We start from the raw sequence: 21,809 nt of genomic DNA, 5'->3' as shown, positions 1-21,809 counted from the left end.
GCTATTGTGCCTGAAGGAGTAACACTCATGTAATATTCATTAATAGTAACCCTCTCCTCCTTTTGCTTTTAAAGCACAATCATAAATCTGTACATATATCAGATCCGCTCGCCTCACTCATGTAGCTAACCACTTATTTTCCCAAAATGTCAGTTCAATTGTATTAATTTATTAAACATCTCACATTAGCTGTAATAACCAAAATTATTTTTTATCCCCCCACTCCCAAACACACAACTTTTTTTCAGTGTTGGGGTGTTATCATAAATGCATCCGGATATATACTATATCGGACGGGGTTATATATATATCTATATATCCTATACGTTTTCATCTATATATTATATAGTCGCTATATATAGATATATATCTATATATATATACGTACACCAGATACAGACGATGTATATTAGTATATATAGTATCATATCGATTATATCTATATATATATTTTTTATAGCTAATATTATATATATATATATACACACACACACACACACATACATACATATACATACATTACATGTTACCTAAAATTTAATGTAGTTTAAGGATTAAACAAAATAAAAATGTTTTATAATTATTTTTATTTTTAATTTCGTTTTTTTAACTATGTTTTATTTAAAAATTACGAAGTCACGAATACGAAGATCATATCATTAACATAGGATAGTATGTTTAGAACTTTACAATATAAAATGGCATGAAATTTTGTTATTTAGTATAAATATTTATGTTAAATACTTTTCCATCAACAGAATCTTAGGATCGTAAGGACAACGAAATGAACTGACGTGTGATTATGTATAATATATATATATATATATATATATATATATATATATATATATATATATATATATATATATATATATATATATATATATATATATATATATAATATATATATATAATTAGTAAGGCTATAAATTTGTATTTTTTTCATACCACAAAATGAACAACTTCTTCGTATTGCCAGATATACGCTGAAATATTGGAAGATACAGTATGTTTGTGAACATATATTAAGAATATCATTCAATATATTCTCAGTTTTTTTTTTTACCTTTCGAAAAACGGGACAAGCAAATGACAAAAACACTTTGAGAAGTAAATAACAACTTCCAGTTTTCTTAAATATTCCGAGATTTTTTTGTTTTTTTAATTATTATTTCAGTAAGGAATTCTTTGGTTTCATAAAGAACTGGAGAAAAAATTAATTTGGCAAGTGGAATTCGATTACAAGCCATTTAAGTGCTATAAATCTGGGACACGATGTTCCTGTCTCATGTTAGACCCACAACAAACAGATACTCACTAAAAATAAAGTGCAGAGAATCGGGGGGGAATATTGTGTATGATGTAGTGAGGTTCTGGGATGCAGGTGTTTGGGCGCGTCTCTGTTCACTGTGATGGCACGAGCAAGAGTGATTCTATACTGGAGTAAACTAGCCAGCTGAGTTTACAAGGCAGACACATTGGCAGGGAGACTTTTTCTAACATTGCTAATCCACTTCCTTGCAGACCACTCAAAATGGCTCAATTTAACTCCAGTTCCTTAAACAACAAGGAGTTGTTACTGAGTAAGTTTATCACTGTCAATAATCTTGACTTTCTTTGTCTGACTGAAACTTGGCATCAACAAAATGATCGTCTCCTGTTGAATGAGGTTGCCATCTCTGGTTTTGGTTTTATTGATAAACCCTGCACCATGGGACGTGGAGGTGGTTTGGCAGTCATGTTTGATCTGTGTTTATTTCCTGTTCCTGATTTTCAGTCATTTGAGTACTTAATTCTTAAAATGTCTGTGTCTCAACCTCTGGATATGGTTTTAAACATAATAACTTATTCTTGCCTGAATTTGTTGAATTATTGTCAATGTATCTCTGAAATTTACCAGGATTTTAATCACCTCTTATAACCGGAAAGGTCTCCTATATTCACTGTTCACCCTGCTATACTGATGAGGCTGTTTGCTGGAAACTTGGGCGAAAGTGGAGGGACTCTGGGCTAATTGTTTATGCTCAGGCCTGGAAACAACAACTGTTGCTAGATCTACTTATTTCTTCAATCTTATTGAGAATGGTCATGACAATTCTAGGCTTTTATTTTCTACAATAAGCAGAATGTTAGAGCCAAGTAGCTTCACTGCATTATTTGCCTCTCAAGGTCTTTGCAATAATTTCTCGGAATTTTTTATTACCAAGATTGCCAATATTAGATGTCAATTCTAAGACCTTGCGCCACGTACCTCACTTTATCATCAACATGTGTTTACCAGCACTCCACTGGCTAGTTTCACTCCTGTTACTGTCATTGGGCTTAACAAATTGTTTTTTAAAATGAAGCCAACTACCTGCCTGCTAGACCCAATTCCTACTTTCCTCATTCGTTCCTGTTTCCAGACTCTCAGTCCGTTTGTGACTATAATCATTAATGGGTCCTTGAGTTCTAGAATTGTACCCTCTGCATTTAAAACTCCTACTATCATACCATTATTGAAAAAAAATCTAATCTTCCCACTGATAATCTGGGCAGCTATAGGCCTATTTCAAACCTCCCTTTCTTATCTAAAGTTCTGGAACGTGTTGTAGCACAACAATTAAATAATAATCTTCTGGTAAATAAACTTTATGAACCATTACAGTCAGGCTTTCCACAGTTGCACAGCACTGAAACAGCTCTAGTCAAGGTTGTTAACAATTTGTTGTTGTCTTCTGACTAGGGGGGCCCTCTCTATCTTGGTATTATTGGATCTTAGTGCTGCTTTTGACACTGTGAACCATAATATACTTCTTGCCCGGGTGGCGAACATGCTGGTACTGCCCTTGATTGGTTTAACTCGTATCTCCTGGAGAGAAAGCATTTTGTCCCTCTGGGTGGTTTCAGATCTACTACTGGGTTGGTTTCTTTCGGTGTTCCTCAGGGCTCCATACTAGGACCAATTCTATTTAGCATATATGTGCTTCCAATCGGCCAAATTTTTAGAAATCATGGTGTAAATTTTCACATTTATGCTGATGATACTCAGGTTTATCTGCAAACCACACCTGATATTGACTTGGCTGTTCCTGAGCTCACCAACTGTATTGCTGACATCAAGCTCTGGATGCAACAGACTTTTCTGCAGCGCAACAGCGACAAGACTGAAGTGATGCTATTAGGAACCCTGCATCAACTGCGGAAATCCAGTTGTCAAAACATGACCATTGACGGGGTGCTAACGGAGTTTTGTTCTAAAATGAGAAACTTGGGGGTCATTTTTGACCCTAGCTTAACTTTTGAGCCACATGTTTGGAATATTACCAAGTTGTCTTTTTTTCCATCTAAAGAACATTGCTCGGCTGCACCGTCTTGTTGCTGTCTGCTGCAGAAAAGCTTGTACATGCGTTTGTATCCTCCAGGCTTGACTATTGTAATGCCTTACTTACTGGGGTGTCAAAGGATACCCTTCAAAGGCTCCAGTATGTTCAGAATTCTGCAGCTAGGGTGCTGACGAGGTCTCGCTCTGGTGGTCACATAACCCCCATACTGAAATCATTACACAAGCCTAACGGTCACAGAAATGGAAATAATATAAAATATGTTTTACACCCAGGCATTCAGATGAACATACAAATGCTGGCTGGGCAACAAACAAACACACAAACAAACATACAAATAAAGCCCAGATCCACTCTTGTCAAAGCCCCCATTCCTGCCATTTGCATTTGTAATAATTCTCATTTCATCAATGCAGGAACTGGGGAGGGGCTTGAGAAGAGCAGATCCATTAAATTAAAAATAAAAATAAGGATACATGGGGCAAACACTTGCATCACTTGTTGACCCTATAGATTTAAAAAACTCACTAATGTTGGAAGCACCGAATCACCTTTGTTTACATATCTTTCACTGCATGCCTTAAATCCAATAGCGTAACCGTGAACAGAAGTCTATTGCATTTAAAATACACATGGAATATATTACACTGCTTTCGTTTCTGCCCTGTTTAGATTTCTTTGTCCGCAGGTTGGTCTTGCAGTTGCGACGTTCTTGGAAGGGGCTCCTCCATCTGTCTTTAGTTTTATTGTCACAAGGAGATTCCCAGTTTGTCTTCAAAAAATATTTATCATTATTATTATTATTATTTTCTTTTTGTAAATATATTGCCACATTCATATTTCATGCATTTTACTGCATTGCTATTGCACAGGTCCAGAAAAAAAACAAACAAAAAAAACAACGTTTGACATCACCAACCACCAGTAATTCTCTATCTCCTCCTGGTAATATCTCTGCTCACCCGCCAGCCTTATTGTTTGTGGGGGTCCTCGCTTCGGATGATCTTGTAGAAGATCCAGTAGAAAGTGTTAAATATGAGGAAGGCGAGTGGGAAGGCCACACGGGACACTGTGTCGATCCTCTTGGCTCGCCCGATGAAGAGTTTGCGCATCTCCTCCACGGTTTTCTCAGGAGGGGCGCTAGATGGGGGGGTGTTGTTGTTGCCCTTCATGGAGATTCCATCCTTGGTCTGCAGACAGGCAGGGCCCATCCCATAGGCTGTGAAACTGAAGCGACCCTCCCCAGCTTCATCCTCCTGAAACACAGGTGAACATGCAACCTGTTACAAATTAATTTACACTTACCATGGTCAACATACAGGGTCAACAGTCAACAGGGCAGATTGACAGGGAAGATTGACTAACATTTTTTTTGATGTCAGTAAGTGATATTTTATAGCATTACCTACTTTATATTAATCTCAACGAAGAGTTTAATCATTGAAATAACACTATGCCAGTACCATTACATAGTGGCTTAACAAAACTATCCTATATATGAAATCTGAAACAAAAGGGCAAACAAACAGCATAAAAAAAATCTAAACAACATAATACTCTTTCACTTATGACACATTGTACATTACAATATTCAAAAATTATGACATCACAACCTTGAATAATCAGATATAAATATCAGTAATGACATCACCCTTCCAGAATGACCCTGACCACTTGATTGATGTTCAGATGTTAAACAAAAGTACATTAACCATTTTCAACCAAAACCAACTGAGTTCCTCTTCAGATCACTGTGCAATTGTTCTAATTGACATTGGCTTCTCTCTTTGCTAGGGAGTGGAAAAACTGTACTCTTTTTAATGCCTTTTTCCTGTTCCAACCATAGCAGGTACATTTTAAATCCTCTGTCACTCCTCCTCTGATCACTCCTATGCCCTTTCTGTCCTTGCCTCCAAGCCTCTCTAATCATTATTTTCATTGCGCTGCCGTGGATGTGTACAGTGTACATTCATAGAATGACAGTGAGAGAGTGAGAAACAGAGAGAAGACATCTCCCAGAATACCACTGTTTTTCTAAAGACGTTAGGACTTTTACCCTCTTAATGTCCTTCAGTCGTACCAGCTCTCCATTTATTACTGGTCTGAATGCTTTTCTTGGTGTGTGATTAATGTACACCACTCGCTACGTGATAGGAAGTTATTAAAGGGAGTGAAACCTTCTTGTTAATTTCTCTGCTCGCTGTCCTTTCATCCTCTAAATCTGATTGATTGCTTTTTCCTAATTGAAAAAAAAAGCCAGAATTAAGGCAAGATTTAATTCACATTCCAGGATTTGAAAAGTAAAGCATTGCCCTTCACGTCGTGGCAGAATGTAATTCATAAAGAGAGAGCATGCATCCTTAGAGGTGCAACACCTTAGCCCCTTCATCCATCAGATAGATGTCAGCTACTGACTCGGGCTCAAATATCTTTCACAGTACCATTCAGATGAATGATCTCGCTTTGAAGAGGTACGTGAGAATTTGGGATTCAGTTTCTGTTATTTTCAGCTCACAAATCACAGCTTTGACAAACTATAGTCATCTAAACAATAAGCCATGCCATGAAAGGGAATTCAAGTCAATATGATGACATTCAGTGTAACACACAGAAGAGTGATTTGAGGACTCATCCAGTCGGGATCAGACAGAGAGAAATTGCAAAAAGAAGCAAACCACGTCTAGGCCATAAATACATTAGAAGTTACAAATAAAACTATTTTCTCAAAAGATGAGCACAATCGGCTGAATGGATTTCAGCTTATAAATGGTGCATCCTGCATTGGACAGATGGGAACAAGCCATCGGGTGTGATTGCACTGGCCAGGCATTCTGGGGTTTCAAGAAGGAACCATGAAAGGCAGTCCATTAACCCTGTAATAATGTCGTGCTTTGCCCGCTTATCATTTGATTGCAGCATTGAGATGTATTGGAGAGCTGTTCCATTAAAACCTTATATCACAAAATACACAACAATTACGTCAGGGCTAAAATGCTTGGAGAAGATAGGAATGCCCCTCACTCTAAGCATGGAACCTTTCCTTTATAGTCTGGTTCATTCAGCTATGTGCAAGACTTTTGCATGATTCATTAATGGCAATATATAGACAAAAGTGGCTTGTATTGGTTCATATTGTAGCAGAATACCAAATATAGTGTTCTGTATATGATGAAAAGCAACATATAGTGTATTTATCACAAAAAAACTATTCAAATATATAGATTTGTTTATGATACCTGTTATATTTGCTAATTAAAAAAACTTCAAAAACGGACTATTAAAATGCATGGGAAACTGATATGAATAACCATATTCAAGGTTAGAATGAGATTTAAATTACTCTTTTTAGAAGAAGAAGAAGAAGAAGAAGAAGAAGAAGAAGAAGAAGAAGAAGAAGAAGAAGAAGAACCACCATCTCTACAGGCATCTGTAAATCTCTTGTTTCCAGGAATGGTTTATTGAAATGATAACTGAGTCTTGCTCACAGGTTAAGGTTTAAAATGGTCACAGAAGCATTTATTAATGCTGCACAGTCCCCAGCCAGTGCATAAGCAGCAGCATCCGGACTGGATTGATTTCTTCATAACAAACACACACGGTTCAGGGGCAGTGTTGCAGAATCCCTGCAGCACTAAATGGTGGCACCGAAGGATGTGCTTGCGTATTTTCAATTGCAATAGCATTTTCTGTATTGTCCTTTGCAGTTAAGAATCATAAATGGTTTCTCTCCAGCACAGTCTCTGTAACTAACAGCACAAACCACCAACATCTGAATGCTTTCAAGCTCATTTCAATGCATTTTGCTTGGCCAGTCCTGTACCACGTTTGGAACACATTTTAGATTGGAGTTATAAAACTAGCAGGACATACCTTACACGATTTTAAGTAGTATCACTTAGATTGTCTTTCTTAGTAGTTCAATTCTACTTATTTGTTCAACCAGCAAACCTTCTCTATTAAATCTGGAAACACCTTCAAATATTGCATGTGGAAATCTGCCTGCATTTGTACTAATGAGTGCAATGTTGATTTCTGAAGCAGGTGGTGTAAGAGCCACCAGGGTTGCTGGTTAATCCAGCACCCCTGTAGTATCTTAGTCTAGCAAGAAAAAGATCAGCACCCTCTTTAAGAAATAACAGTGGGTTACAGTTGAATTAGAAAGCAAAGATCTGTCACAGACTAGTATGTACGACTGACTGACAGCTTGTAAAAGCTGTTATCAGGGGCTGTTCCCTAATGATGCAGAAAATATCGATAACTGTCAGAATGGCTAATGTGAACATGCGTGGTGCAAGAGGCTGTTCTCTCTTTCATGGCCTATAGTGTGGGGCCTTTCTCTGCATCCAGATTAATTAAGGTGCCTTGGGAATGTGTGCAGGATCTGATAGCAGATGTATAGAAATGCAATGTAAAAACTCTCCTTGGAGACGTTTGATTAAATGTGTTGGAATAGCTTATGGATTTTCCAGGGTTAGACAAGCATCTATACTGAATGACTTGCATTTGGTCCTGCACTGACCTGTCTGTGCTCAGATCCCTTTGCTTTAGTTCAGTCATAGGTTGGGTTAAAAAATGTAACGTACAAAGCCAAACTCATTTCACTAGCAAGCACTCGGCTTGAGTTTAAATAACTTGAGAGTTGAATGTGAAACTTATTACACAGATTTAGACGTTCTCCATTTAAAGAAATATAGAAATACATAAACTGGTGTAAATTTACCATTGTTGAATAGTTATAGATGATATATGTGAAGATGAAGAAAGGCTTTCTTTTTTTCCCCAGTGTTATTAATAAAATAAGTTGTACAGCTCATGAGAGTAAATGCACCCAGGAACATAATACCTGAATCACCATGCTTTCCTCTGGCAATGTGTTCAACCCTTTTTTACAATATCTAGTTTCGCAGATAAAGCACAAGTCAGTTTTTATCATTTGTGCTTCAAGGTGGGATCTGCCAGGGGGATGCATACATGGCACAGTAGATTCAGGGCACCTCCGGTCTGTGCTTTGTTACCTTTTCTACGTAAATGCATTCTTTTGCATTGTCCATCAATTATGTTGCATCTGTAAAATAACACAATGGACAGAAGAAAATATCCCATTCCAACACATTTACATAGTTTTCTTCCCCTTATCCAGTTTGAATTGGATTTAAAAGTTGCCTGGGAGGAGCTCTGGATAGTGCGTAGGAGGCACATTGAGACTGTAATGGAGACGGGAGTGCTGGGTTACCTTGTGGTGTCGCCTGTTCCTGCGGAAACGCAGCAGCTCCTTGTGCTGCCGTGCGAGGAAGTTCACCGCAGCGTACTCCAGCAGGGCTGAGAACACGAAGAGTAGACACACGGCCATCCAGATATCGATGGCCTTCACATAGGACACCTGCACCAAGAGTGAGGCATTGTTAAAAAGAAGAGCACAGAATACTTTTGCTTATACAGGTTTCAAGACTGTTAGTGTTCCAGAGATGAAGTCGTTTACAGAGGTCCCAAGTTTCATCACTGAAATACTGGTCCAGACTATAGCTGTGAATTGAAAACCCATCATGGAGTGATAATGACAAACTTCACCCGAGCAGTGATCTTACATATGCATTTTATTTTGCAGGCTGTACAATGACCGTCGCGGCTCTGCAGATTTTAATGTCAATTTTCATGTCACTTGGGTGGTTTGATTTAATCCTGTTGTGCAGACACTCTGCTCAGCACCACGATGCAATCCTATCACACCACGCTTCAGACTATTCAATTTGTACCGCTCACAATTCACCCAGGTATCAACAAATAAAATGCTGGATGCACCTTTCCATCTTTCGCAAGCCACCCCAGTACCTTTACAGAAGTGACACAGGTTCAAATAACTTGGGCTGTACTTTTGAGTACAAAATGAACATAATAAAGCACAGAATGACATCAGTTGTATTTTGAGACACATGGCACACCTTTGGTAGGGAAGTCCTGGCACCTGAGCTCTGAGTGGTCATAGTGAGCACGGTGGTGATGCCCAGGCCCACCCGGGCCGGCGCTGCGTCCATGTTGATCCAGAACGAGACCCAGGACAGGATGACGATCAGCAAGCTAGGGATATACATCTGGATCAGGTAGTAACCCATCTGCCTTTCCAGGTGGAAACGAGCTTCAATACAGGTAAACTTCCCTAGGAGGGAGAGGCAGTGAGTACAGTTAGCTATTATCTTGCAATTAGCGTGAGCAGAGTTCCACAGCTCAGAACCGGCTGGGACACATACATTTCAAATAGTTTTTAAAACTTTCTTTTTTGAATACAGTGGTTCTATAACTATTGCACTATTAATGAATGTGTTTTCACATTAAATTAACAACCAAAAAATAAAAATAAAACACAACCTCTGACTGCTGTGCAACCACTGCACCTTCCCTTTCCAATTAGCGGGCACGTTTAACTACATGTTATAACTGTATTTATTGCTATTTTAACCCGGAATCTGTATCATTTTGGATACTTTTAATGTAGTAATCTATATGAAACACATTAATGTACAAGCATTGCTATAACAGTTGACTGTCTACATAATTCAGACTGGGACGTCTGGTCACCCACTTGCAATACCACAGTAAATCACTTACAGCTCAGTCAGGGTGCTAAGGTCAAATAGAAGAAACTAAGTCAAGTAGACAAACACTCAATGTACTATACCACAGTAGAAACGTCATGTGACCATGCAACCTATTACACTGCATCTGCATTTGGAAAATAAATGCCTTACTACTTTAAAGAATACAAAACCACACATTATTATTATTATTATTATTATTATTATTATTATTATTATTATTATTATTATGCTTTTCATAGACATATGTATAATATAGCACCCACATGAACATATGAATGAGAACAGTAGGCAAACGTGCAATTAGATCAAATTATTTAAAGTGTACTTTATTTCAGCAGGCTGAATTAACACTGCCTACTGAACACAGTACAGAAACCACTTCAGATGACAAAGCAACGTGCCTGATCAGACTGGAAAAGAAGACTCTGTAATGCTCTTTTGAGGCTCAGTAAGAGTCAGCAGGTGTACACCAGCACAAGCACAGGCTCTAACTGGAGGAGCTGCACGCAGAGAAATGCAAATAGTACAGAAAAGCCTCAGCCACCCAAACTAATTAAGGGGGTGGTAATCAAATCAGTTTGTTCAGATAATCAGATTAATTCAGAGACCTCCTAATTAGAATGTGCCTCCTGAGAGCAGTACTGTATGGAGTTGTATATACCAGAGATACTGTGTGAGGGCTGGTTATCATGTTCTGCATACAAAATGTGCAGAGCCTCATGCACATCAGGACAGGAGAGCATAGGTGTGTGAATGTAAATTTGATATAATCAGGGTTTTACAGTAAACATCTTAAAAAAAAAAAAAAAAAAAAAAAAAAAAAGAATAAAAAAATCAGGGACCAATGTATTAGAACGTCAATTTTTGCTGACAGTTCCAATTGTTTTTGAAGAGCCACTATCTTATCAAGGTAGGAGATTGGATTTCAGCAGATACTGACCTGTGTTGTAGTGCTTGGTGCAGTACCGCAAGTCCTTCTCTTCTTTCAGGAGAAACTGAGGTAACGTTAGCCCATCAGCAATCTGCACGGCTCCCTTCTCATCCCACTCGAAGATAACGTCGTTCATGGTGTATCCAACTAGCACGGGGAGGCAGAGAGAGGGTTAGTGTGGGCCTTTCACTTCTGACAGGAAACACTTCAGCATTAATGTCCCCTGCAGTGGTCATTACCTGCAAAATAATTGACCTCAGCACCAATTCGATGTCCCAAGCCGAACACAAGGGTACTTAATTATCTCCAGGTAATGACCGCTGTGGAAGATATTAATGTTATAAACCATAAGTGGCGGCTGGTGGTCAAAAAAAATGGGGAGGTAGACAAAAAGCAGAGGTCTTGGGGTCCCCCTTCAGCCACCAGCAGCAGAAGAATCTTATTATTCTATTTTGACTGACGACACTTTTCATATCTTCTTAATGTTTTGCCCCAATTCAAAGCTGTTAAACGCATTTTCTCCACCAGCCAGCAGAAAAAAGAAAACACCAGTCCACGGTAATTTATTCTAATAAACTGAACTGTAATACACTGGAAAATAATGTTTAAAATGCATTATTAATAACATGTCACTTTAACATACTTTGCATAAAATATTTTCAAAGTTGTTAAAGCAGGTGAAAGTCAGACAAAAATCAAGCACACCCTATTGACTTCATTTGTTAAACTTTTGTTCAGCTGTATCTGGAAGCAGAGGTGGCTTTGAAAGGTTGAGGAGGCTCTGCCTCCCTTGACTCCTCTAAGGAGCCTCCACTGAAATACATATATATGACCATTTTTATTAGAATTATTATTTATTATAGAGTATTTTGGTGGTATTTTGAACTGGATCACTTAGGCTTCTAGACTGTTATGTCACTGTTTAAGGTGAATTTTGAGAAGTTTTTGGGGCTTTTAGAGGGCATCTGCCTGTGGGATAATGCCTACTGTATTTGGAACCTGACTGGCTGGTGATCTGTGAGGTTTATGGTCATTACTATTATATTAAAATATCATATTTTTGCATGCATATTGCAAATAGCAAAACATTTCTTTCTTTCTTTCTTTCTTTGACAAATCCTAGACAATTTAAAGTATCATACTAGATTTCTGTTTGTGTGGAGGGTTTAAGCTATGATAAAATACATTATTTAAAAAGAAAAGAAAGATTTAAAACACATATTCAGTTCCTGGTTTGAAAGAAATACCCAGAGCCGAAGCTTTCTTGATGCCGACTGCATAAAATAAAAAATTAAATAATGACATGGTGAAATGAGCAAGAAAAACTCCCGTTCCACTGTACTAATTCCCAGGTGGATGTTGCAGCTGGTTGAAACTGCTCTGGAGTGATTACACTCTTCATCACGTTGTCTTTCTGAGCTCTGTGCATCCATCTCAGTGCAATGGAAGATACAAACACCCTGCTACTGCTGCTGCAAGATAATGTGCTAGGCTACTCACAGCTTTCCAGCTGCATGATGCAAGTCTGCACATCCATGGGGAAATTCTTCAGGTCCATGGGACAAGCAAGGATTAGCGTTATCCTATCAACAACAAAACAATTTGATAAGAAGACGTGGCCTTTATAAAACACTGGGTAAATTCACAGCGATTAGAACCCCTCCTAAAATATAGCATGCTTGGAATCATGGTATGATTCGTTTACTAAACACTGAACAACTTCTCATTTATCAAAATGTGGAAACCATTTGTCAACTATTTAAATTAAAGTGAAACACTCAATTGTAAACACTTTGTAATTATACAATTTAGGCTCTATATTAGTATGACATGCATCTTAATATGTATGTATGCATAACTTCACTATAAACTTTACAATAGTTTAACTGAGATTTTTTGTGACTTTGTCACAGCACCATTTTATAAGGGTAGATTGAATAGCATTTGATTTGCACATTTCACATACAGAACCTTGCTGTTATATAAGCATGCATATTGTCATTTGTGTGTGTTTAAATGGGGAAAATAAATGGTTAAAAAAGAAGGTATGATGACTTTTTGACTTTGTAGCTAGGCAAAAACGTGATATGGTATAAAGGAGTTTCATAGACTGTATTTATTAATAATGCAACACGTATTGGTTTTCCATATCCAGGCCCAAATGCAAAAGCTGTGCTCATTTCCTCACTGGCCCCGGTTTCCAAGTTCTAGAAAGGCTGCTTACTGATGGAGTGTTGAGCTGTCCCTTATAGCCGCCAGCATTTTACAAGTTTCCATTAATTCATCAATATCAAACCACATGAGGCCTTACTCTTTCTTCTGTGTTTTTAAACAGGAGATGACTATAAGGTTATTAGGGTAATATGGGTGTTCAGATGCTGGAGATTGATAATGTGGGAAACGTGAAATGTGTGAAAGTCTTCTCTCCTTATCAGCACCTCTGAGATTTGGAGAGATAAGTGTCTTATGCATTCCTATCTTGCAGATGAATTCAGTCTCAAATCAACCCTTGGAGTTAGTTTAAGGCAGGCTTACATCTTACAATACTCCCCTCCAAACTCAATTTCTGATGAGTACCGGGGACTATAGATAGCCTTGATTCAGTGTGTAAAACTTCACAGCTCTCAGATTTGAATGTGCACTCGTGCACTTAAGAGACTTCCCTAACAGCACAGAGTTGATTCCTAGTGAGACAAACACATTTATCAGTATCCAATAGGGTTCTCATGCTTCACTGGACTAGCTACTTAAACTTCAGTCCCAGGTCTTATAAAAAAACAAACCCAGTAGAAAGGTCCAAAATTTACCATTTCATTATTTGGACACTAAGTTAACATATTTGTAGCTTTGTGTTTTTGTCTCAAGCTATACTATTTCATTGCAGGGCTCCTACTGTACTATCTTATCTTCATAGCTAAAGGTCCCCTGAAGATGACTTAGTTTCAGCCTGGCTCCTTGTTGATGGGAGTTTACTGCCCTGTGATATTTGATTTTCTCTTGAAAAATCGAAAATCCTTATAAACTCACAGAATGTTAATGTGACCCAGTGATTTGCTGCACTTCTTGTCAATAACTGTATTGGAAACAGAGCGGAGTCCAGGCTCACCACTCAGTAATCAATGCGACACATTTTGACACAATTAGGAATGATGCGTCTCAAAAAGATATGATTTATAGTTTTAAAAGATTTTAATATTGTTCATAGTGTTAGTGGTAGGGGCAGTGTCTTGGGACTCCACTTATAAGTGAATTTAATAAATCTAATTGTAATTGAGATCAGGAAAGCCCACACTTTTAACTCTACATAGTTGGACTGAACAGAACTTCACTTCTTTAATGTTGAACTTTTTAATGGGAATCACCCTGGGAAACCTCAACTGACACGAAGAGCACTCACTAATTTGAATTTTATACCACGGTGAAAGCATGAAAAAGCATAGAGAAAACCCACAGTAAATACACAGTATGTACATACATCTTGAGATGGGTCTAAACTTGGGCTCTATCCCATTCCCCTTTGTTTGTCAGCTCACCTGATGCTGTACAACACGTTTCCGTTTTTAAAGATCCGCAGCAGCTTGTTGTCAGTGGTCACCTCGTGGAAATTGGCTCCCTTCTCATTGGCGAAAAACAAATCTGGTTTCCAAATGGAGTCCAACATAGAAGGATCCAGATCCAGAGAGCCATCTGGGTATTCGCTGTAGGCTAACCGCGGATCATTCCACTCCTGTCTCAGGAAAATATTGACTCTGTAATCCTGAAATCATGGGTAGAAACAGTGGGTGAGTACAGTAAAATGGAACTATGCCCACTTTCACAGGGATGTTTCACTGCTGTGACCTACAGTACATAGCACTAGTTCTGGGACCAAGCTGTGGGATTTTGGAAAGAGTTAAAAAGCAGATCAAAATCAGATTGAACCAGCTTCAATGTATTTAGAAGTATCTTTAGTTTTGGAGCTGTTGAAGAAGACATTAAAAGTCTGCAGGAAATGATTAAGGAGTTGTTAGAATCAGTTATACCATAAGCTCAATATCTGGATTCAGACACAGAGTTAAAGAGCTAGATTTATAACACAGCTTTGTTAATGCAATTCAAGCCGTGGGCCAAAACTGCTCCAGACTGCTAAGGATTTGAAAAGTTTGCTGCTGTTTTTTTTTGACTGGAGAGACTAACTGGCTAACGAATGACAGGGCTGCTAATGTTCTTGCTCCTAGTTTGGGATTTATGTTTTGGCTCTCTTCCTCCCTGGGGGAACAGCAATACCATCAGACTAATTAAATAGCTGTTTTCTGCTCTCCTGGGCTTCATACTTTCAAAACAGGGTAAACAATTAGGATAGCAAGAGGCCAGGGGAATACTTGATCCCAATAGCACTATGAAGCTGTAGCATCTCTGCTTGATAAAACATTGTCCTCAACAGCACTTCCCGATAGCCTCACAAACTGAGGATTTATTGATTTCCTTTATTTATTAATTTTTTGTCTCTTGTTCTGTAGCTCAGGAGAGCGGTAGTAACTGGAATCAATTGCATAAGATGTATCAGGGGTAAAAGAGTGGAAAATGTTGCATTTGTTTTGCATGAACTCATTTTGTAGGAGGCAATATTTTTGAAAGCACTCTACTCATGTGTAGCAAATATATGCTTGCCATGTTCCTTGACTGTCTCCACTTTAGTTCCCTTTCTCTTTTCTGATACAGTTGTGTACTTACATATATCATGCAAAAAGATGTACACATTAAATACATTGTAACTGTGCATAATAACATTGTAATTATGTGTAAGAACACATGTATTTACTATGTAACTACTACGTAAATACACAGTAATTTGTTATATTTAGAAACAACACTTGAGTGTTAGCGCTCACTTAAGGATGCTTTTTCAATGCACGCAACCATTACCTTGGTACACTCAAATCACCTATTCCTAATAAAAGCAATTAAAAAATGTTTGTATGAAATCGATTGTGCTCTGGAGGAGTCTAGCATTTTCAGGCTTGTTTCAGACTTTGAGTTCATTTAAATAGCCACTGGTCAGTAAAGCAGTGTGAGGGACCAACAAGCAATACAGGTCCTGTAGTTTTTCGTTCCCTATCCAACTTATGCATTTTAAAGTAAAGCAAGAGAAAACTTTACACTAACACTAGTGTTATGTTGGTTATATGCATTCATCCTGACATAAGATATATTATATAATATAATATATACTATTACATTCATCTAAAATACTAAATTAAAAAAAGTTAAAAGTTAATTGCAGTAGTGTGTTATTAACTAGAACTATCTACAACTGTTAATGACATATGTAATAACCTGTGTATAGATGGAATATTAATTAGTCATTAAGCAGATGCTTTTATCCAAAGCGACTTACAGAGACCAGGGGGTGAACTATGCATCAACAACTGCTGCTGCAGAGTTACTTGCAATAGGACTTCAGTTTCACGTCACATCCAAAGGATGGAACACAAGGAGGTTAAGTGACTTGCTTAGGGTCACACAGATTATGTCAGTGGCTGAACCGGGATTTAAACCAAATATAACCATTAATGGTATTATAATGCATACTTAGATTAAAGTTATACCAACTTGAGTACAGAGGTCAATCCTTTATTACCACCACCACAGGGTTATATACAGGATTCATGTTGAGCTTGGATTTCAACCCAGAATCCCAGTGGTGCATTAGTACTAAGTGCAAAGGCTTTGCGCATGTGATAATGTTTTCATTTTTCATTGAACTCACCATAGTGGTTTCAGCGATGGAGCCAAAACTGTTGATAAAGATGTTGCATGTGACATTTACTGGAGGTCCTATAAAAAACAGACAAAGAAATTGCTTTGTGAACATTACCAAGAGAAATAACCTGATATTGATGTTAGAATATAGATATTTTTTCTTTCTATAAAGTGATCTTTTGAAATTGAACTTTTTCACTTATGATATTTTAATACCTCTTTATTGTGTTATTCTTTTCAAAGTTTTAGTTTTGTATTTAAAAATAAATAAAAACTTTTTTTCATGACACAGGGGAGTCAGTTGATGTTTTAAAATGTATTTTAAGGTTAAAGCTGAATTTGCTTCTCCAGTTCAAGAACACTTTATTGGTTTGTTGCCTGGCTTTTGCTTTATTCTTTTGCTCTTTGGTGGCTTAAAGTTTTGAGTTACAACCACAGAGAAAACTTTTTAGCTAACCAACTAAAAACTTTAAGCAAAACAGGGCAAACTCAGTTTGGTCTGGGACATGGAAACAGACACTGAAAACACATATAAAGGATCAAAATGCAACAAAAAAATGTAGAACAAATGCAAAAAAACATGACCCATTTTACTTAACTGCTGATTTTGCTGCCTCAGCAGAATAATTCATCTTCTATCGATTTCTATGAAAGCAGAAGCCCTGCACGTTTAAATAGTGTGTGTATGTGTGTGGTTTTGGGTTTAAATAATTGTCAGGGATGGGGTTAAAGCCATAACTGCCAACAATTACAGCTGTAATGTGGCTATTCTCTAATTAGATAATTGGTGAATGGCCACATGTATATAAAGGAAGCAAAATCCTTTGTTTGGTGGAGGAGTTTAGTTTGAATTTGTGAACTGCATGGTGTAACTGTGTGGTGAAGGCAAATGCCCAGCCTACAAGCGCATTTCTTTTGTTTGAATCTTTTATTTTGGTCCCTGTGTCATTGTTTCTTTGTTTAATTTGTGTTTTGGTAATTAAAGTGTCCTTTGCGTGTAAAACTGCAGCTTTCTGCCTCTGGGTCTCTTTCCTGCCGGTAAGCAGCCTTGGTCATGACACTACCCTGCCACAGAGTTATATAACTCTTGAGAGACAGAAAGAAGAATGCAGGGCTGTTGTTTGCAAAGCAGTAGGATGGGTAGAAATGGCCTGATATTCATTAATGTGGTCAGACAACCTATTCAGGCACATCTGTTGCAAAAAACATGTGCAATAACATTGCAGCTCGCTTCACATTTTCACATTGTTAAAATCCTGGGCTCATTAACTACAGTCGCAGGGTGACTCAGCACACCCAAGTACTGCCCTTTAGTGTGTCTGTGTGCCATTGTCTCGGGCCAGGGAGTGGAGTCCCGACAAAGAACCTAAAGCACTTCAGAATAGCAATTATTTTTCTTTTCTTTTTTACTCAATACTGGTGTAGGACATGCAAGCGGATCGGTTAAGAATTAAGGTTAAAAACATTTTATTTATAAATAAAAGGGACAAGAAAACACATAATTTCCTTTTGACATTACCAAAAATAACCCTGGCCCTGTTCATTTGTGTAGTTTGCTGAGATTCTATACTATTTGTATGTTAATGCTCCCCAGCTAAAGCTATCTCTGTTAGTTGTGCAGTACTCATTTTACTGTTGCTATGTTTTAATTTGTATAAATCTTAAAAAAAAAAAATCTGGAATAATTATTTTGTTTTTTTTTAAAAGACGTACAGGACATGGAACACAGTCTAACAACCTTTGCTGGTCTAGTTAGATAACGGACACTTGACAGGTCAGAAGCCTAAACGACATCACAATCACACAACATCAACAATGCAACATCAAAGCATTGTTAGGGTGCAGTTTAAATGCACAGTACTGTCTCACACACACACACACACACACACACATACACACACGCTGTCACACACACAAGCTGTCACACACACACACATACATGCAGTCACACACACACACATACACACGCTGTCACACACACATGCTGTCACACACACACACACACACACACACACACACACACACACACACACACACGCTATCACACACATACGCTCACACAGTCACGTATGCACACACACACACACACACACACACACACACACACACACACACACGATACATTGGTACAAGCTCCAAGTCTCCTGATACTCTTCTCTTTTTTATTTGGGTCTATGTTTATGATCTAATATCCAACTGGCAACCAGCACACTGTAATGACTCTCACTTTAATGTGAAGTGGAAATTGATTTATTGTGAAACAGAGGGCTCTAGATATGCCCTGAGAGGCAGAATTTCATAGATGTTAATCAGAAATTAAATCATATTGAATACAATTGTAATGCAGCAGATTTCAGCATGACTGATAATGGTTCTCAAGCATTAAATATTGAAACCATCCTCATCTATATCTGTAGGCCACTGCCAATGCCATTTCTCCTTTTTATTGCACTCTTAAATATTCTGGGCATGTATGGAAAAATTAAATTAATTCTACACATATAAATACGTTGGTCAGAATAGGTTTGAACCCACATTGAATTGGCCTCAGCTGAGCCCTGGAATATGTAAATATGTACTGAGAGTTTTGTAATATTTGTAATATTAATTCTACTGGGCTCTGATGGCTGGAACAGGCTTTCTAAAGACTATGAACAGTCATAAGATCTTTGATCACTGCTGGCCTGGGGGTGATTTCTTGATCTCTTGCAAAGTCATCTGATCAATAAATGGGTTAAAATGAAACCTGTAGCCTGAAGGTGTATGGCACACGTAATATAATTTCACTCTCTTGCTAACCTGCTGTTCTTAACAGCAGCTACAACCATTCAACACAAGGGAGAGAATAGGGGTGAACATCGAGTGAAACTCCATCTGTCTAACAAATGTTTTATTTTAAATCTGGAAGGTATATACTCTCCTTTACTAGCTTAAAAGTAATTGCGATGGACCTTGAGGGGACAAAAGAGCAAGACAGAGGGAAAAAAAAAACAGGACCCTGACTCCAGAACAGGCAACCATGAGTATGCATACTAGCAAGAAATAAAAGCAAGGGCAGCTTCAAGCACGGAGGCCAACTGTTCAGGTGAACCTGCTGCAGAGCAGGTAAAAAAACGCTAATGCTGCTGTTCTCTAACACCTGTCAAAAAGAAAGCACTTACAAAATGCAAGTGAGGTGTATATTCAGTTGTGAGGTACACAGATTTAAGAAAATGCATAAACTGTGAATACATATTTTAATGGCTGAGCTTTAAAAAAGTGTCAGATTACTTCATAAAAAAGACAAACGCACTATAAGGTTAGTGGCAGCATCAAAATTCAAATTTAACCCCAGGGGTTGTTAAAAAAATATAATCTGTTGACGTGTTCTGGTGTTACTCAAACAGAGTCCACAATACTAAACAGCCAGGTTAGCATTCTTCTTTTTACAATGCCATTTCTCAACATCCATTGCTTTTGAGGTTGATTAAAAAAAAGTCCTATCAAAACACTGTTCAGGATTGGTAACCTTGATTATACCTTTAGGGATTATAATAACTGTAAATACAACAACAGCATGTTAAGCCTTTGCAACCATGCACTGCACTGATATAATGCTCATGTCAGCATATATAATGCCTGCACATTTAATAGGGGCATACATGCTGTAACTAATAACCTTCCAGTTCATTACCAAGCAAGCAGTGCTCTGGGATAATACTGTCAATGCTGTCGGCTGCGCAGTCTCCGTCAAGCATGCACTTGGCTCCTGGTAAGCCACACTCTAACCTAACACAATGTGCAGTACAAGGACAGGGTCATTTCAGTTCATGGTCCATGTCTAGAGGTAGTGGGGAATGACACAAACACCTGGGGGAAAGAACCGAGACATGAAGTGAAATCCTGAGTTTGTCTTCATCCCACAAATAACGTGTTGTTTCATTGAATGTGTATTTCTTCTTGCCTAGTTCTTGTTCCCATCAGCAAGAAACAAGTCAAGATGGATTTTGAAGTCCACCTGAGCTATTTCTTAACACTGTTAAATGTGGAGCATGCTGGTTTGTTAAACATGTAGCTCAGGGTTAATCAGAATACATGTGATTTTAGAGTGGACTAAACGGAAACAATTCACTCAGGATTCAGTAAAGCCCACTCACCAAAACATTTCCAAATTTGTTCCATTTAATTACTGAATGAAGATCTCAGGGGGAAGATAAACAATGGCTATTCTGTGACAAAGAAGCTGCTGGGCCAAACAAAACATGACGATGAAGAAGACAGGATGTTGAGAAGATGATGAGATGAGAGAAGAGTGTTTCCAGGATGAGTACGATGGGGGTGATGGAGAGACAACCCATTTTTTTGTGAGTAGGGATACCTGAAAGAAATGAATTCACATTTATTATACAGTTCAGATGGAGTTTTCCAGTGATTGAGGATGTGGCTGGGAAAAGAACTGTAGTGAGGGGTTTGCAATAAAGACACTGGTTCGGTTTGATTCATTGAAAGACTGATTGCTGTGTTAGGTGATGGCACTTTCAAGGAAAGCCTGTAATGATCTCCCCTATAAATTATTCATCTTTACTCACAAATTTTAAGAAAGTGACCCAATTTAAGTACACTGGTGGTGTACATTATAGATCATATTAATAATATATATGCTATCCAGTCTGGTTAGCTTGTTAAAAACAATGAAAAATCTCCCTTGCACCAGTGGGAGATACAAGCTGTACACATTTTATTTTTAGCACTGGTTTAGAATGGGAGATATAGACTAATAAACAACTTGTCATGTAACCAGATACTATATCAGTTGGTCTGGCATGAACGCTGTGGGAAGCAGTTTGGCTTACAGAAATGCTCCTGTTATATCTGAATGTTTAATGACAACTTTTCAGGGTAGAATCACAACACTAATCCATCAATACTACATAATAGCATTTTAATAGCGTTTTCCCATTCTTTTTTCATGGGCATCTGAAAAGTCTGGAGGCTGCATTTGCATTACCGGAGGATTTATTCAAATTTAAGCCACAGAAAATGATTCTTCAGTCCGTGTGCATATTGAAAACTTCAGCAACTGGGCGTATGTAATGATAGCTTAAGAGACACAAATGCAAATACATGATAACATGGCATTATTGCTGTACTAAGAGGGCTATAGTAATAGTACTGAGTAGAATTTTGCATTGGCAAGTTCTTACTATTGAAATCAGCTGATACTGTTAAAATATCCCAGTG

The 21,809-nt window shown here is 37.9% G+C and overlaps 1 protein-coding gene across 1 annotated transcript in view; it reads right to left on the bottom strand.

Moving 5' to 3' along the window:
- Window positions 1–930: 930 nt before the first annotated feature.
- LOC121323762 (glycine receptor subunit alphaZ1-like) overlaps window positions 931–21,809 on the bottom strand; it is a 31,861-nt gene continuing 10,982 nt past the window's right edge. Inside the window, exons 3-9 of the mRNA XM_041264964.1 lie at window positions 16,597–16,664; window positions 14,381–14,604; window positions 12,348–12,430; window positions 10,857–10,994; window positions 9,263–9,477; window positions 8,557–8,703; window positions 931–4,579 (exon numbers count right to left, since the gene is read on the bottom strand). Of these exons, the coding sequence (XP_041120898.1) occupies window positions 4,295–4,579; window positions 8,557–8,703; window positions 9,263–9,477; window positions 10,857–10,994; window positions 12,348–12,430; window positions 14,381–14,604; window positions 16,597–16,664 (1,160 nt within the window). The 3' untranslated portion in view covers window positions 931–4,294. The remainder of the gene's footprint in view (window positions 4,580–8,556; window positions 8,704–9,262; window positions 9,478–10,856; window positions 10,995–12,347; window positions 12,431–14,380; window positions 14,605–16,596; window positions 16,665–21,809) is intronic.

The sequence above is a fragment of the Polyodon spathula genome, chromosome 12 (genome assembly GCF_017654505.1).
Source record: "Polyodon spathula isolate WHYD16114869_AA chromosome 12, ASM1765450v1, whole genome shotgun sequence".
Classification (NCBI taxonomy): domain Eukaryota; kingdom Metazoa; phylum Chordata; class Actinopteri; order Acipenseriformes; family Polyodontidae; genus Polyodon; species Polyodon spathula.
This window is presented reverse-complemented; position numbering and strand designations above follow the sequence as displayed.